This window comes from Lontra canadensis, unplaced genomic scaffold, assembly GCF_010015895.1.
Source record: "Lontra canadensis isolate GAN:19392208 unplaced genomic scaffold, GSC_riverotter_1.0 scaffold139, whole genome shotgun sequence".
Taxonomy (NCBI): domain Eukaryota; kingdom Metazoa; phylum Chordata; class Mammalia; order Carnivora; family Mustelidae; genus Lontra; species Lontra canadensis.
The window spans coordinates 3,001,554-3,019,421 of record NW_022631133.1 but is presented as its reverse complement, the minus strand read 5'-3'; the positions used below and the strand labels follow the sequence as shown (position 1 = coordinate 3,019,421).

The 17,868-nt window shown below is 33.4% G+C and overlaps 1 protein-coding gene across 4 annotated transcripts in view; it reads right to left on the bottom strand.

The window, feature by feature from the left end:
- Window positions 1–1,834: 1,834 nt before the first annotated feature.
- TUSC3 (tumor suppressor candidate 3) overlaps window positions 1,835–17,868 on the bottom strand; it is a 245,313-nt gene continuing 229,279 nt past the window's right edge. Inside the window, exons 8-11 of one of the 4 annotated variants that reach the window (XM_032843413.1) lie at window positions 15,969–16,043; window positions 11,969–12,059; window positions 7,569–7,631; window positions 1,835–2,314 (exon numbers count right to left, since the gene is read on the bottom strand). In XM_032843413.1, the coding sequence (XP_032699304.1) occupies window positions 7,613–7,631; window positions 11,969–12,059; window positions 15,969–16,043 (185 nt within the window). In that variant the 3' untranslated portion in view covers window positions 1,835–2,314; window positions 7,569–7,612. Of the gene's footprint in view, window positions 2,315–7,568; window positions 7,632–7,667; window positions 7,836–11,968; window positions 12,060–12,154; window positions 12,251–15,968; window positions 16,044–17,868 lie in introns of those variants that run through there. The other 3 variants (XM_032843414.1, XM_032843415.1, XR_004380942.1) reach the window with 3 other exon arrangements.

The following is a 17,868-nucleotide window of genomic DNA, read 5'->3' as shown; positions in this document are numbered from 1 at the left end:
AATGCAACATTTTATTCATTAGATGTTGTTAGAAATTACACTCCTTTGGATGGGATTTTATGTTAAGATTTTTAACTCTGGGTAGGAAAGCAATTCTTTTTATTCTAACTGAAGACTGTTCAACATATAATCAGTTGTTAGGGGAGCCTTCAATACAGTACATCTGGTTGAAAAGTGACATTGCAGGATACAGCATACCAGATAAGAATTAATTTTTCAATTTAATTTGTTTGGCAAAGGTAAAGATAGCCTATATTACATACATGATTTTCCATATGCTAAATTCTGAAGCGAAACTACATTTGAAACACTCTTTGTAGTTTTGCCCACAGCACTTTCCAGTAACAACTTGTCTTGAGGCAGTTTATTTCCCTCTAGAATCACTTCCCTAATATAACAACAGGCTATAGCAAAGTGACAGCTCTCTAGCTATAAAATGCTAAAAATTTTTTGTTGTTGTAGGCATATATCACTGAAAGGAAATTACATAATACAGGCTACAAAACTTTTACTAATCTGAAATAGAGAAGTTCTCCTTACCTTGTCTCCTTACCTTACTTTGGTCATGATTGAACACTATATTAAAGTTTTATAGACAAATGTATATTGTTTAATAACAACTTTGAGCCTTAAGGAGACAGACAAAAATAATTATAATAAACATGTGTTTACATGTGAAGTTTGGTCTCAGATTCCAATTGTAATGCCTGTTCTGAATGAATCTTAGAAAATGTAAAAATACTCAATGGATTTACATTTACAGGTCAAGTGCTCCCTAGGGATAGGCATTCAACAAATGATCATGATAACTTAATGTTTTTCCATGAATGCCATTCCAGTACTAAATTTATCACACTTTGAACAGGAACTAGGGAACTTAATGTGCTTTTTAATAACAGATTTGGGAATATGTGGTAAGGTGAACAGAGTTCTGAATTATTATTCAATTTTCACTGAATATCCTATTTTGACAAGATAACTTATTTCTAGCACACATACTGCCCTGGAACTTAGCTTCATATGCCCCTGTAGGATTTTTATATTTCCCATTCTTTATTGAATTTCATAAAGGTGTGAAATAAATAAATTTAGTAAATGTGCGCTTGGTTCCTATTTGAGACTGTACATCTGAAACTCCTAAGTTTTCCATGTTCTATTATTTAGATCTTAACCAAAATTAGATAACAAAACCTTAAAAAAAAAAAAAAAAAGGAAAAACAAAGTTTACTGAACTGTGTTTTTAAATTCTTCCTTAGCACCAAAGAAAGTAAAAATTTAGATTTGAGAGTTCTAAAGCCCAGTTTATAAGCCCTATTTTTCTATTCTTTCTGGCTTTCAGCTTCTAAAACTTCTGTAAGTCAGAAAAAATTTTTAAATCCTGTCTAATTTACAGGGTTGTTGTAAAGAAAATAACATATGCCAAAGTGCTTTATACAAACATAGTAATGGTTAGACTCCAATGTTTGGTTTTCAAAAAAGCTTCACTGAGTCACTCATGTATAGGATAATTTTTATCTGAATTTAGGGAATGAAGTTTTGATGGCAAACTTCTTCCATATAATACATGGGGAAAATGGCCATCAGGGTTAGTTTTGCAGTAACAAGTCTGGATTCCTGGGTGACCCTTCTAAATTTAGAGAGGAAATTAATTTCTAGTTCTGGTGTGTTGCTTCCATCACCTAATACCTTCAAGCTTACTTACTGATTTAGACCTATTCGTTTTTAAAATTTATGTCCTGGGAAAAAACCTCCCATTTCCCAGGTTAAGCTTCTAAGTTGTAGGCACTAATCATCCAGCTCCCTGCCTCTAATTGTAATTAATAAGAACAAAACATTTGTAACCATACACACATCCTTTATACTGAAATGACAATGAATATATTTTCTCAGTATGTGACATATTTTCATGCATATACCTTATCTCTGTACAACCTTAAGGATTCTTTAACATATATTTCATAGTTTTCCCTTACTAACATTGTGGTTTTCTTTACTAATGAGTGAACAGTTCTAACACATGAATTCATAATTACATTGTCATTTATTTCAGGCCTACAGCATACACTGAATATAATATGCTTGAAAACACTTCAGTATTTCTTGTTCTTTCCAGTGCTAATATGAATCTTAACTATCCACTTCTATAAATTAAATTGGCTAGGAAAACACATTTCAAAAATTGTACAAGAATAAGCTAGAATTATCACAACGTGGATATGAACTCAAGAATTCAAACTATATCTCAGGAACACTTTATCTTCATGGTAAACATTCACTTTATGCAAATCCCACTTGGCTTCATTTAATTAAAAAGCTGAAAAAGAAAGAAAATTATATGCTGAAAACAGGGAAAACACAATATGCTTTTTATTCATTCTAAAATAGTACATGTAAATAGATACAATAAAAATGTCATAAGTATATTAATTCATCTCATTCTAATTTTTTATCAGGACAATTTCTCTGAACTAGTTCCTGAGATGGGGTCAAAACTTATGGTGAGAACAGGCGAGGGGTGGGAGAGGATGCTGATAAGAACTTGAACTAGCAGTGTTTAAGTTTGGGTAAAATACCCTATTTCTTTCTGTGAGCCACTTTCATTGCTGCTTAGAACAGAAGTTTAACCAGTGTTTAAACTGGCAATGTAAGAGGAACAAAAAGTATGAATTAAAACAAAGATTTGAAGTGGGTCATTTCAATGTCCTAAAAAAAAAAAAAAAAACAAAAAAAAACTTTCTTTTCTTCAACCTGTAATTCATTCACTTACATAAAATGATTAAACGCTTGATGTTTTTAAGTGAAATTTATAGCTGAAATATATTGTACAGCCAGAAAGAATGTATATATGAATCATGAGTCTCATCAGATTCTGAGTACATAAGTATCTGTACATAAAAGCTTGTACAGACAGAAATAAAAGGGAGCTGTTTTTCTTAACTTCCCTAAGCAAAGTTTTAATCTATGAACAGAAATATAAGTTGTAAGATGGTAAGTCAATTTAAATAACATTAACTAAGTTTCTGCTTGATATTAGTACCTTTTTCTAACATGTGGCAAGGTTTTTTGTTTTGTTTTGTTTTTTTGTTTTTTGTTTTTTTTTTTGGTCCTGACAATATAACTTTGCAGGGTGACCAGAGACAAACCATATTTTAACAAAATAATAAAATAAAAACAAAAATAATTGTTGCTACAATTAGAAAGCCATGTAGTTGGAAAACCGTTAAATTCATAAGGATATATAATATCTGGATGTTTAAATCTTAATATCCTAAGAATATATTTCTTTGTCTTTCTGAACCTCGGTTTCCTCATTAGTGAAAAGAATGTTTGGCTGATCTCCAAAGTTCTTTATAGTGCCCATATTTTATCAACCTAATGACCTTGTGATGCTATGTGCTAAAAGTAAACACGTATTTAAAAAGACTTAAAATGTTATATAAAAAATATAATAAATGTAATACAGTATAATATAAATTATAAAATAAAAAGGTTATACAATCTGAAATAAGTACTCCATTTCTGAGGAATTATTAAAGGCTAGAAATTGTGTGCTGATCCCTCAATGCAAGAAGACCTTGCTTCTATTTTTCAAAATAACTAGCTAAGACTGAGGCCTGAAGAAGAGTGTCAGTGGGGAAACTTCCTTAGAGCAGTAAGCAGTGGCTGCTGTTCAATCCACATAATCCTTAACACTGATGGCAGTGCACAGAGATGTGTCCTTTGTACACGAACTCTTTGGCATTTTCTGTCTTTAATTTTAAACTTCCCCTAAAGATTAAAGCTAACTTAAGAATGAGAGTTAATGATAAAAAGAAAACTTGGTCATAAAATACTTAAAACTTAAAGTTGAAAAAATTATGACTTAAGGAAACTGAGAACTTACAGGGTTTGTTTATTTTTTAAACAAATGGTCTAAACCTTTCTAGCTGTGTGCATTAAAGATCACCTTTTATCATTGTTAAAACTATTATACTATAAAAGCAAAAACAGTAATATGACCCTTATGATCATTTTATACTTCCTAAGTTTTTGGATCTAAAAAGTCAAAAAGATTCTATGATTTTTAGATAAAATCTAAAAATAAAATAAATAAATAAACAAAAGGATCTCTGTACCTTCTTATTATTAAGGTAAACTAAGAATCCTTAGGTACCACACTATTGGTTCACACTAGGAATTTTTCCCAAACTATAATACTTATATTTTTAAAAAGCTTGTTAAAACAATCTTTTGTTTACATTTTATTATGCAATGACAAATACATATTTTATCTTGAAAGGATTCTATTATCTTACAATAAAGGATAAGTTTAATAGACTACTTCCCGTTTTTTATATTTAAAATCTCTTTCATAAAAAGTTATAAACTTTACAAGTGTTCATTCAAGACACTGGAAAGATCGAAGTGTATCAAAAATGTTTTGTTAAAATCTTTCTGAGAAAAGCATAAAATATTATTCTCTAGGTAATCATTCAATATTAATATTAAGCATCCAAGGTATATTCCAATATGAATGTTTTATATGGATTTCATCATTTGAGATTAGTCCCTCATTCCTATCTGTCAGGTTCTGACATGATTTTTTCTTTTTGCATTTACCTGTCCAGTAATTTTGATGTATAATGTAACGGTTCTCTTCTATCTGTGTTTCTAATAGTGCTTGGATAGTATCTTTCCTAGGAATGCTTATTGTAAAAATGTATAAAAATACTTTTATAACATAAAAACTATTGAATGCCAAAAACCAAATATACTCCTCTTACTTGGAATGTATTTTTCAGTATTGTGGTTGAGTTCCTTAGGAAGCAGCTGCCTTAGGTACCACCATCAACTTCTGTCTGGACTCCCTTTTTACCCTTTCACGAATGATTCTCTTCACAGGTCATGGTAGTATGTGCATACATAGCACTGACTACTGTAGCTAGCTTACTTTGAAGTGAATGCGTGTATGGTCAACTGACGCAAGTAGCGACAGAAGATGGAGGCTACATGGCAAGTCTAGAGAATTGTACACATATTAGAGAGCAGACTGGAACCAGCATGAATATGCCCCAGAAACTCCCCCTTTTGCTAGCTTAAAGGGATGCAACTATTCCCTTCTGGTCTACGTAATTTGATTATTGCTTAAAGTACATCAGGGATGCAGAGGGACATTGTGTATACAAAGAAGGAAGGGGATAGAGATCTCCAAAAACTTCCAAGTGTGGTTCTTTCCTAATTATTCCCTCATACTTACAAACATTCAGGATCTACATAAAAATGCAGTCCTTGACTTGCAGAGAAGTGATGTTCCAAAAGTTTGTAACAAGGTTATTATTTGAAATACCAAATAAGTTTTTCTAGAGAAACATTATCTAAAATGGTAGTTGTTTTCTCAAAGTTGAGCCAAAAAAGTCTGTCTCAATCACTGTTCAGCAAAGATTTACTGCCCATCTATTCTGTACAAGAATATTGTGTTTAGAAGGGTGCTGTAAGATATGAAATGACTGAAAGTCATGGCCATTAGGTTTTTTCCTAGAGGAGAGTAAGACCTGGGCACGATTAAGTATAACACAGACATATTTGATGTGATGGCAAGTCCAAGTGTTAGAGTTTTGTTTGCTTGTGTTTCAGTTCGTCTGACTTTGAAAACAAGTTAAAGGAAGGGATAGTAGCCTAGGCTATGGGAGTTCAGTGCCAAAGAATAAAAATAACATTGTGTTATGTTCAGTATGGGGAGTATGTTCAGTATGAGGAGCACATACACTTTCTGTAAAAGGCCAGGAAGTGAATAAAAACTGTGGGCTGTAAATCTCTGTTGAAACCACTCAACTAAGCTCTTGTGGAATGGGAAAAGACCTCTGGACTTGGTCACTGTGTGGTCACTGGAGACTCATATTATATGTAAAGCAAGTTTATTCCTTTTTTCTTCCTGTGAAAAATCTAACTAGGCATGAAGTAATGGCTTGCATTTTGTTTTTATTTATCTTAATTATCTGTTGTTGGTGTTTTAAAAAAAAAAAAAAAGATGCATACACCGTGCTCTTAAATGCTATCCAAGAGGGAGCTGGTTAAATTCTCTGAGTTCTTCAGATGGACATAATTTGCTTGTGTACTGTACTTCCTATTCTCAAGCTGGGGAAGAGTCCGGGAGACCTAATGGTGACATGCCACCCTGTCTGACAGAAATCACATATGTGTATAAGGGCAGGTGCTCAGATTTCATTTTGGTATTGAAAAGAAATTGGAAGGGAGGAAAAGCCTTGCTTCTTTACTCAGAGCATGGATCATCCACTAGTTGAATTGTTCAGTTGGCCTTGCACCTAGTGGAACTCAATGATTCATTGTTCTCAGGGCTTTCTTAACCTTTACTTTATATTCATAAATGTTCTAAGGGGATGCAAGAGAGAAGTACATTATGGATGTTAGCCAGTCGTCTTTAGCCTGTTTCTCGTCTTTGTAATAGAAGATTACTGAATCCAGAAAAATGTTCAAATCTGAACTCCACAGTCCCCCAAAAAGGCCTAGAGGACTTGACTTCATTAGGAGAAGGGAAACGAGATCTTTGGGTATGGAAACCTTTCTGTATCTGTGTGTACACAGGGCAACAGCTGTCAAGTCTCATTACTGCTAAGGCCACTTCTCTACACAGCCTAAACTAAGAGACTTAGTAATAGCTTTCATAGCATGGTTATTAATAATGAGACATAATAAGGAAGGTAGATACTATGTCTGGGGGAAAAAGAATAATAAAGCTAGTGTGTGGAATAAGGTTGGGAGATAGGTGAAGAAGAAAAAAGTCTTTTAGATCACAGGAGCTGCCTATGCAGGGTTTCTGCATAGAGTAAGTTTGCATAGAGTAAGTGATTCCTGTCACAGTAAGGAAGTTGAATTTTCAAGATGGAACTCACCCTCTAGAGCCATTTTGTGTATGTCTGTTCAGACTATGTGTTTTGAGGCTGGAGGGGTTGGAATGAGCAGTACAGAATGTAAAAGAAAAACAAAAACAAAAAACGGAATTTTCTACAGAAATTATTTTATATAGAGGTTCTTAGTATCTATTTCTAATATTACCAAATGCTGATTAAAAAAATCTTAGTACATACTTAAACATGCATTTTGTTTTATTATCTTGGGAATTAAAATTTATACTGTTTGTTAGTGGAAAGAGATGTGACTACATTTGTCCTAGGCAGAATGACATGTATTTCTGTCTTTTGTTTTAGTTCTGCTTTCCTAACCTTCTCCTAACTTCTTTCTAAAGTAGTAAGAGGGAAGTAACTAAATGAAATTTTACTTTGTTTGGAGTGGAGTGCATATGCATATATCGGAGTATTTTACAAACCTGCTATTTGTCAAATGGTTAATTCCGTGGGTCAAAGTCTATTGCAGACATCTGTATCTGAGGTCTTATCTCTAAAGCAATGTACAACAGCCTAAGACTGGAATATAGGGTCTCACAGTTAAAAGTTATCTTACATCTATAAAGCAACAGTTTGCTAAAACTTGTCTTATGTATGAGAGAAATAGTATGGTCTTTATTTGAAAGATGAGGAAAACTGAGGCTCAGAGAAGATTAAAAGACTTGCCTGAGGTTATAGTTTTAAAGTGCCATGGTCCAAATCACATCTTCTCACTCAAAGTCCAGATCACTTTCCAATACACCACAGTGAAATACAACAATATGGAAAAAATAGTCCTTAAGATTCAATTTCCATTTGCAAAATATTATTACAAGATTTAGCACTGTATTCCTTATCTAGATAGATAGGGGCCAGACAATGGTGCCTTTAGAGCCTTCCAGCTCTTCTCCGAATCCTCTCTAAATCTTCGGTCCTTTATGTCATTCTTCAAAGCTGGAACTCAGCAGGAGAAAGACAATCCCAGTGAAATTCTTATCAGTGATATGTATTGTGGATTGATCACCAACCACATCATTTCAATATTATTCTATTTGTATAACTCAAGATTATATTTAATATTTTCTCTACAGATGAAAGATCTACATGTAAGATACAGAAATGAATGTGAGATTGCTATACTGTATATCCTGGGATTTTTTTGTCTTGCTGTACTTGTCCACTACCATACTTTCCTCAAAATTCATATAAATGTCTTTCATTTCTGTTATTCTGTACTTTCCATTACTGAATATCCATTTTTTTGTTATTCATTATTTCTCAAAATAGCCAAGGACAACAGGAATTAAAAGTAATTTTTTAAAAGACAATAGAAGATAGTTTCTATGTCCATTATAAGCTTAATAAAATATATTTTATTATTTGATGACAGCCAGCTAAGAATCAATCTGAATTTGCAGTAAGTATCTTTATAGCTCAGGTTTCTGGAATAATTATCTTTCCACACAGCACACATCCCCTTAGGTGTGTGGAATAACCTAACAACTCCAAGAGGTGTCATTTGATGTGAATCCATCTTCTGGAGTTGTACAATGTGGCAAACCAGTACTCTTCTTGTCACTGTTTCTATCTTAATGGTTCCTGTTGCATTTAGATAATACATAAAAAATGTTTTTGAGTTAGTCAGTTAATATGATGAGCACCTACTATGCGCACAGCACTTTGGAGATACAAAAAGGTATTTTCACAGACTCTTCTCTAAAATATCTCATAATATTACAGAATGAAAATGACTTTAATACATAAAACAGTAATATATGAATACTTAATGAAGAATGTAATGAAGTAAAGTGCTGAACAAAAACATAATGAAGTAAGATGCTGAAGTTGAAGGGCTTGTACAGGTTAAGAAGGAGGTGAAGTAAATATTTATTGAGAACCCCCTTACATTTTAGGCATTACAAAGTGATCATATAATTTATCCCCACAGAAGAAGATAGGTGTTATACCAACTACAAATGAAGAAAGAAGCTCAACAAAGTTAAATATCTTGGCAAAAGAAAGAGAAATAACTTGAGACAAACCTAACAACTGAGCCTGTCTCCAACCCCATAAAAAACTAAAATGTGATTTTCAAAGTGAAGAAAAATGAGACCCAGAACTTAAGTAACTAACTCCAAGCCCCAAAGTTAGCAGAGAGGATCTAAGATTCAAACTCAGATTTGTTTGACTGCAGAGCGAGAGCTATTAATTAAAAAATTATATATTGAACTCAGCTCTTATTGTAAATATTATTTTCCATTCTACTCTATCTTGCTAAGACAACTAAAGAGTTCTATAAATCGGAAGCAAAGTGATTGAATTAATAGAGAATGTTTCATGTTATTATTATTTTTTTTTTTACTAAAGTAGAGGCATGGGTCAGAAGTACTTTTACAGAAATTTTTTGAATTTTTGTAGTCAATGTGCATCAGTGGAAAAAAATGGGATATTACCCGTAAGTAAAGACTATCAGGTATTGCTACCAGCTCTTTGCTTTTCTCTGAAAATGGGATGAGCCTAAAGTTAATCTTTATTTAATACACAAAATGAACGCAGTGCTACCATTGAAATAAAATTCTTTTTTGAATTATGGTTCAGATGGTAATTAGACCAAACTCTTAATAATCTTGATATTTCACTAGTAGTTTCAAGGGACTCAGGAGCCCAATTACGTTCATCAAAAGGTTCAGGGACAATCTGTTCTTCGCTAAACTGAATCATGCAAATATAAAAGTTACTTAATCTTCAGTGTAAAGAAAATCCTACTTAGTAAATGAAATATAAATGAGTTTGAAATATTTATATCTATCTGAATTAATGACAGGCCGCATCTAACATTTATTGAGTAATTAATACTATGTGTTATTTACCACATACTTGGCAATGTGTTAAGTAATTTACATTCACTCTCATGTAATCCTTACGATAGTCAAATGAAGTATGTATTTTTTTTCATTTAGTAATGAGAAAATCAGTATTTAGAAGAATTAAATAACTTGTCCAAGGTTACAGAGTAACAGGGTTTTTTTGTTTTGTTTTTGTTTTTGTTGTTGTTGTTTTAAGATAGGGAATTTAAATGCAGCAAGTTTGCTTACTGAAACCTAACAGAGAATCTGGGAGAATTCAGTGATGGCGTGAAACCTATTGATACTGTAGGAAAAGCACCCTGAGGACTAAAATGTAGGAGAGATTTAGGGAAACAGGATAAACACTTCAAGCAGACATTTGTTTCTTTCAACAGTTATAAAGATCAACAAAAATAATAGTGTGAAGTGCTGAGAAAATATAATGAAGAACATAAATGTTTAAGGTTTTGTGAGGCTTAAGATTAAAAAGAAAAATAAAATGCATAAAGATCACTACACAGAAGAAATTGAAGGTTGTAGATTAAACAGAATTCAAGATTATGAGGAATAAAAAATTAGCACTATGACCAGGATTACCTTTAAACTATCAATAGTATTTCTTGGTACAAAAGTTAGAATTCACAGAAATTTAAAAGGAAGAAATCAAAGGCCACAGAGGGCTTAAGGCGTTAGACCCAAGAAAGTACTTTAGCATTGGAGTTTGAAGTCCCTGGTGACAGGTGATTTTTAAATTAGTATATGATATTGTGTTCAAATGTGCATCTTCACTATGGGATAGCTCAACGGTTTTACCCGCAGTATGGGTATTATCCAAAGTAGGCAGAAGTGGGAAGTTTTTTCCGTCTTTTTAAAGGCAAAAGTGTGTTTGTCCTTGCAGTTCATCTCGAAGTCAAGGATATGGTCTTGGACAAGAAACTCTTCTTGTCTTTTGCAAGCCTACTTCAGTGTATGTCTGCTGCAAAGGACTGCATTAACTTAGCTCTTGGTCCCCAAGGTTAATAGTAGGCCTGGACTCTCCGTAAAGACGGTTAACCACAAATGTCTTGTCAGAAATACTTAAGACAGCACATGCCTTCTGGAATGTTTTGCATGTTTTCCCTTTCCTATCATGGTGGTGTCCTGTATATCATTCTTTTATTCCTTACAAAGTGCTTTTATTTGAGATGAGCAAGGCTGATTTTTTCTTTCTTAGACAGGTACTTTAATGCTTGTGCCACAGAAACACACTTCTGGGAGTGCAAACTGCTTGAAAATGTGGTGCTATGTGACGCTCATAACTGACCTGGCTTCTCATGCCGAATAATTCTGTGGGAAGAGAGAGCTTTTTCTTTAACATCTCACATTTCCACTTCTCAGAATTATTTCTCTCTCCCACTCTTTGATTTATTACTTCTCTCATTCTTGCTTGTGCTATCATCTTTGCCTTTCCTCCAGTGAACTAGTTGTATAGATGTATATTTTCCCCCTATGCTGTTAGGTTTTTAGGATTTAGCTCAGGAGATATCCAAATCTCTGGCATGTAATCTCTGCAGACCTTTTAGCAACACTTGGTTTTGATGTTTATCATCTATTTATTAACACATTCAAGATAACTGATGAAAATTTCTGAGAAAAAAAATTAAAGATAATTCAAAAGGCAAATGATGCAGTGCAGCAATAATAATCATTAAAAAAAAGCAGGATCTACCACAACTAAGGTAACTTGAGCGTAAATCCATGTGCTAGACTAATTAAGGAAGAAAACTTGTCAAATGTAAAATTGGTATTTTGGGGGGTATATACTGATATTCTATACTCTATTTTTTTAGTTCTAAGAGATGCATATATGTAAATGTCATGGGAGGAAACATATATCCTATATAAACCTGAGGAAGCCAAAGAATTTGAATGTGAGTGATCGGATGGACAGACAAAACAAGAGAAAAAGAAATTTGATGAATTCCAAAAAGCTAAAACCACTGTATTATATGTACATATACAATACATATGTGATAGGTATCTCTAAAATGAAGTTCGACTGTCTATAAGGCCGTGTGCCTCATAGGCCTCTGCAAAGTCTGAGCCGAACGCATGGCAGGTGCTCAAAGACTTGTTTAACTGAGTTAAAAATCACTTGGCAAATGAGTTAGCTATTTGATATTAGCCTTTAAATATCCATTAACCAATGAAGTCGTTTATTAGTTAAAAATAAAAACATTCACATTAGTATAATGATATTACCTATAAGGATAGCCATGGTATTTGGAACGAAATATTGAAAGTAGAAAACTGAAGAAGAAGACCACCAGGCCTAATCCCACTAGGCAAATTACTAGAAAGAGACAGAAAATGCCATTAATGTCGAGACACATGGAACCAAAATGCATATGTTTTTTAAATGCATTCAATTAATAACAGTATACTTACATTTTAATAGCTCATGGCACATACAGGCACAACAAACCAGATAATCCAAAATACAATGTATTCATTATTTTCCACATTCTTCTCAATGAAAATGTACTATTTGGGGTATGAAAACAACAAAAGTGACTGATCTAAGTCTTCTGGTGCTTTTCTTCTCTTACAGAGTTCCTATAAGTACTAAAATGCCTCAGGGATCAAAACAAAACAAAATATGTGATAAACCACAAACAAGATTATCAGCCCCTGCCTTATAAAGCAATGGCTATATTAGCATAGACATTTGCATTGTTAGAATACTAAACCGAATTTTATTCTTTTCAGATGCCATGCAATATTTACTAAGAAATGTCATTTTAGATTATTGGCTAGATTATTGTTTCGGTAAAAATCTGTTACTTAGAAATCGTCATCCTAGTGTACAAAAAGCTGGAATAAAACCTTCAGGAGTGAAGTAGTAGGGATTCTGGAGAGCCCAAAGTGGGGGGAAATCCCCCCACAGAGTAGATACTTTTGTCAAAATGCTATTATTTCTTTTAAAAAACGAAGAAACTTTTAACAAATAGCATATTAGAGTAGAATGTGCTGTGGTCTAGGTTTTCAGTATCCCTGTATCCCAGGCAAGTTAACAAGAATGAAAATACTTTTTGTCTTCTTTTCCTTTTTGTTATGGTTAGGAAGATTTTACTCTAAAGTCAAAGAGTAATAAATATTTGTAATACAAAACAATGGAAATATGTATGCAAATATATAGAGTATTTAAACAAGATTTATTACTATTAGTAAAGTACATGCTTGTAAAATTAAAATGCTTAAAAATCTGAGCCAATTAAATGCAGGTCTCTTTGGAATAAAGAAAAACATGAATTTAAAGAAACTGAAATGGACAAATCTACGCCATAAATAAGTAGAAAATAGAGTTAATTCTTAAGAAAAATCTAAGCATTTAAGAATAAAACGCACGATACTTGTATCCTTTCATTAGTTTCAGAGAATTCTTATAAAAATACTGAAAATATCTGAAATAATTAGAGAAAAGAAATGAAACACACTAAGGCACAGAACACAAGGAAGAGTTAGCAGTTCAATATACTTCCATAATGATGAAAGACATTAAAAAAAAAAATCCTTCTAGCAGGTCTGAGACCAGGTTTAATTACAATCCTGGAAATCAAGGAGTGGATAAGTTATGACACTGTAAAAAAATGGTCTAGAAATCTGTCAGTTTTCTTTCAACTGTGTAGGATTATCATTGTTTCAGTTTCGAGTATAAATTGCTGAAAGTCCTAAGAGCTTAACAACATTCAACTGTAGCCTCTGTGACATTCCATTTCAGACAAAGTTCATGCAGTTGAACTTCAAATTAATATTGGCAGAAAATAAAGTAAAAAAGTAGGTTGCTAAATATCCCCAAATGAAGAACACCTTTTTAAAACATGTAAACTATCCAAGTGTGACAGACACTGGGCACTAGATACAACAATAACAGCATCACTTCTTACAACAATCTTATTAAACCTAGAACTGATTACCTCATGCTTTATTTTACACCTTACCACATCTGGTATTTTTATCAAACGCTCATTCTTTCCTTTCTTGTTTTAAATTTTCAGAAGCTTTTAGTTGCTTTGCCATTTTGGTTGTGCCCAATGGAAAATGAAGCTCAAAGTACATGATCAAGTAAAACAATATATTTACTTGATTCTGTGCAATGGAACAAAACAGGGCTACTCCAGTCCTTGTATATAGGGAAGGGAGCAGTGGAACTGAGCGAGTAGTAGTGAGGAGTTAGTAATTACTGAATGAACCGCTGCAGCCCATATAAGGTAACATACTTGTAAGAAAATGCTATGATACAGAATCATTCTGATCTGAGAAATAATAATCATAGTAGTTGTATTATATATCAAAAAGGAGTAACTGTAAAATATATTTCCCATGTCTCCTTCTTTCTCTCACACTACACATGAATAAATAATTTGACAATGCTGAGTGTTGGAGTGATATGTAGGGAAATATCTACCAAGAGGGAAGCTGGAAGTAGTGATTTTATAAACTCAATATCACAGCTGTTATAAGATAAAAAATTTGTGTATTTATTACTATTACTTAGCTTAATAAGATAGGATATATAATAAATAATCACGTAAGAAATGTCTTCATTAACATTGTCAATTCCAAGAACATTAGGTTGTTTGTTCAAAAGATGTATCCTAAAATGATATTCTGCACAATGCTTAACTAAAAGTAATACATTAGATTCTTTTGTAGTTTCTTTACAATGGTGTATAGATACCATCATGGGAAAACAAAGGACAGACTAAACTGTATACTATATTCAAAATATTTTAACACTTAAGACAACTGTTTAGAAATCATTATGATTTACTTATATGCATGTCACCATAGCTAATACCTCCAAGAAGAAAATAAGTCTGGATTTTTATTTTATTTTATTTTTTAAAGATTTTATATTTGACAGAGAGATCAGAAGTAGGCAGAGAGGCAGGCAGAGAGAGAGGAAGGTAAGCAGGCTCCCTGCTGAGCTGAGAGCCTGATGCGGGTCTTGATCCCAGGACCCTGAGATCATGACCTGAGCCGAAGGCAGAGGCTTAACCCACTGAGCCACCCAGGCGCCCCTGGATTTTTATTTTAAACTTCTTAATAAATTGTCTTTCTCAGATACCTGTGCTGCTCACACATAAATTCTAAGTTTAAAAAGTTTCCAGAAATGCTAAGCCTACTGGGAAAAATTTTAATTATGGGTTTAATTATAAAATTACATAGGAACTTGATAATTAAAAAAAAAGGAATGTTTGTGGCAGGAAATTTAAGGTCCTGTCTTCATTCCTAACCTATGCTCCTAAGATTCTTCTCCCATGTTCTTCCCTTGTCTTGTCAAAATCAAATACTTCATACAAATGAATTTTTTTTTTCTACAACCCCCCTGAAAGGAATAGTTCCATCAAAGGATAAAACGCAGATAACTTGCTTAGAAACACAATGCTTAGAAAACACAAGGCGCCTGGGTGGCTCAGTCCCTTAAACATCTACCTTTGGCTCAGGTCATGATGCTGGAGTCCCAGCATGGAATCCCACATGGGTCTTCTCCCCCACTCAGGGGTGGGGAGTCTACTGCTCCTTCTGACCCTTCCTGCTCTGGTGCTTTCTCGCTCTCAAATAAATAAAATCTTAAAAAGAAATCTTAAATCTTTCTAAAAGAAATCTTAAAATCTTAAAAAAAAACCCATAATGCTGGAAATCTGTGGACTTGTAAATTTTGGAATACCACTGGAAAAGGCGTAGGGCCTGGAAAAGGCACGATCAAAAGATAACTTTTTAAATGTTGATTAAAAGAAATTTGGAAGTAATCGGAAGGTATTCTATTTCAGTGTTTTGTACACTGAAAACTGTGAGTCCTTGAATATATACCTGATTGTTGTAGAATAAGGAACACAGCATTTGCCAATAAAATCTCTGAAGACTCTGACCACAGAATTGTGTGTCTCCCTGTATTGTGGACATTACTATGGAGAATACAGCTTCAGTAGACATGGGTCAGAGCAGCCCTGACAAGAGCTGACAGCTTGCCTTTATGTGCAATTCCACCGAAAATCACCCAATCCCATTTTGGAAGAAATAGATTTTAAGTATTTGTACACCCACATCCAAGAACTAGAAAAAAGTAAAAAAACTCCAACCTTTCTCATATCAGAACATTTCTTTAGAAATTTATTAAGGACTTTTATATATTTCCCATTTTACTTAAATGAATCTTAAGATTAAAACAAAACTACAAAAATAGCAACACACTTACTCCGTCTTTTTCCAACATCTCCCTTGGATGTTGCCGCTTCATTTAGAAGAACCATCCCCATGGTGATAGCAGCATCTATAGTAGTTGTCAAGGAAACAGCAGAAATACATGCAAATAAAATCTATTAATTTTTCTGGATCTGAACACCATGTGTTCTGTTCCAGAATGGGAATGTTACAACTGCACACAGGACTAGATATGATTTAACTTTCTCCATCTGACACAAAATGACCATTCTTTGTGTGTTTGACTATGGATTAATTTTAAAAAATAAGTAACTTGAAACTGAGATTTTGAGGGTCTAACTCTAAATGTTAAGTTCCAGGACTCATTTTCTTAGCATTTAGGAATTAAATGGATTTCCAAAATCAGTTACACCATTTCACATTATTGATGGAAGCTATGTACTAGTTATAGTCACAGGGACAAATTTCATCGGCAATCAGAGAAAATCAAAATATATTACTATGATTTTTTCCGCAGGGCTTGTGTGCATAGCTTTCCTTTTCTTGGCTTCTATTTCATGTGTTTCATAGATTACCTTGTTTAAAGAAATATTTATTAAGGTCCAGTACTGTGTCATGTGGAAGTTTTTGTTACAAATTATAAGTCTTACAAAAGCAACAAACACATTGCGATAAAATGCTCTCACAAATTTAGCAGGATCTTAATTTAGTTAAATTGACATTTTAAGAATAAACACAAAAATTCTGTAATGTCTGCTTACAGCAGGATGAATATATTCATACCACAATGAAAGATGCCAGAGATTAGAAAATGATAGGAGATTTCACTTTTTTTTTTAAGATTTTATTTATTTATTTGACAGATCACAAGTAAGCAGAGAGGCAGGCAGAGAGAGAGGGGGGAAGCAGGCTCCCTGCTGAGCAGAGAGCCTGATGCGGGGCTTGATCCTAGGACCCTGGGATCATGACCTGAGCCAAAGGCAGAGGCTTAACCCACTGAGCCACCCAGGTTCCCCAAGATTTCACTTTTTTAAGAACATTCTTGGTCATGTTATTAAAACAGGTTTGACAAGGACTAATGTTAAGATTTAAGAACTCATCAACTCTGTAAATATATTTATTATGTATTCTGCCCAAATGACTAACGGGTTGAAAAATAATGGGTTGAGAAAACTAAAGAAATTCTAGGCCAGAAATTCCTTAATTTGTTCAACTCTATTATGGTCTCCTTGTATTCATTTCTACTGCTATGTATGTACAACCAGCATCAGTAAGTCTGCTGTACAGGATACACCTAAGTGTCGTCTTCTCCAAACATTGAAAGCTCAACGAATATTATTTGGCTATGTCTGTATAATTAAGTGGAGTAGGTCAGGGAAAATTCTGCGTAAATATTTCCACTATATTTTCATAACCATCATATCAAAGTATTGGTTAATAATTATAAAATAATTGAGTCTTTCATGACCATATTATCCAACTTCTAAAAACAATAAATACCTGACTTCTTCAGTTAGGTATTTATGCTTATAATAACCTCTCTCTATATATGAGTGGTTTTCAATCTATTCTATTTAGCAATCCTTTATGGAATTCTTACTGGAGAGAACCAGCCAACCAACCAACCTTGATTTGAAGCCTACCGCATACAAGAGAAAAGCCCCTATCAGCACTATGTAACACCAGTCCCCCCACTTCCCATTCTCAAACCAAGCCCAAAACACATATATATCTTACACTATCACTGAACTTTTAGGGAACCATGAGACATAGTTTGAGAACCATTGAAATTTTGGTAATTATTTGAGTTCCTTGAGTTTCAATCATGTCATGATAGTCTGAAAAGGGTAAGGTAAGACAATGAATATTTCATTTTATGGTATGGTAGTCTGTGGACTGAAAGGATTCATTCTTAACATGTTTTAGACAATCCA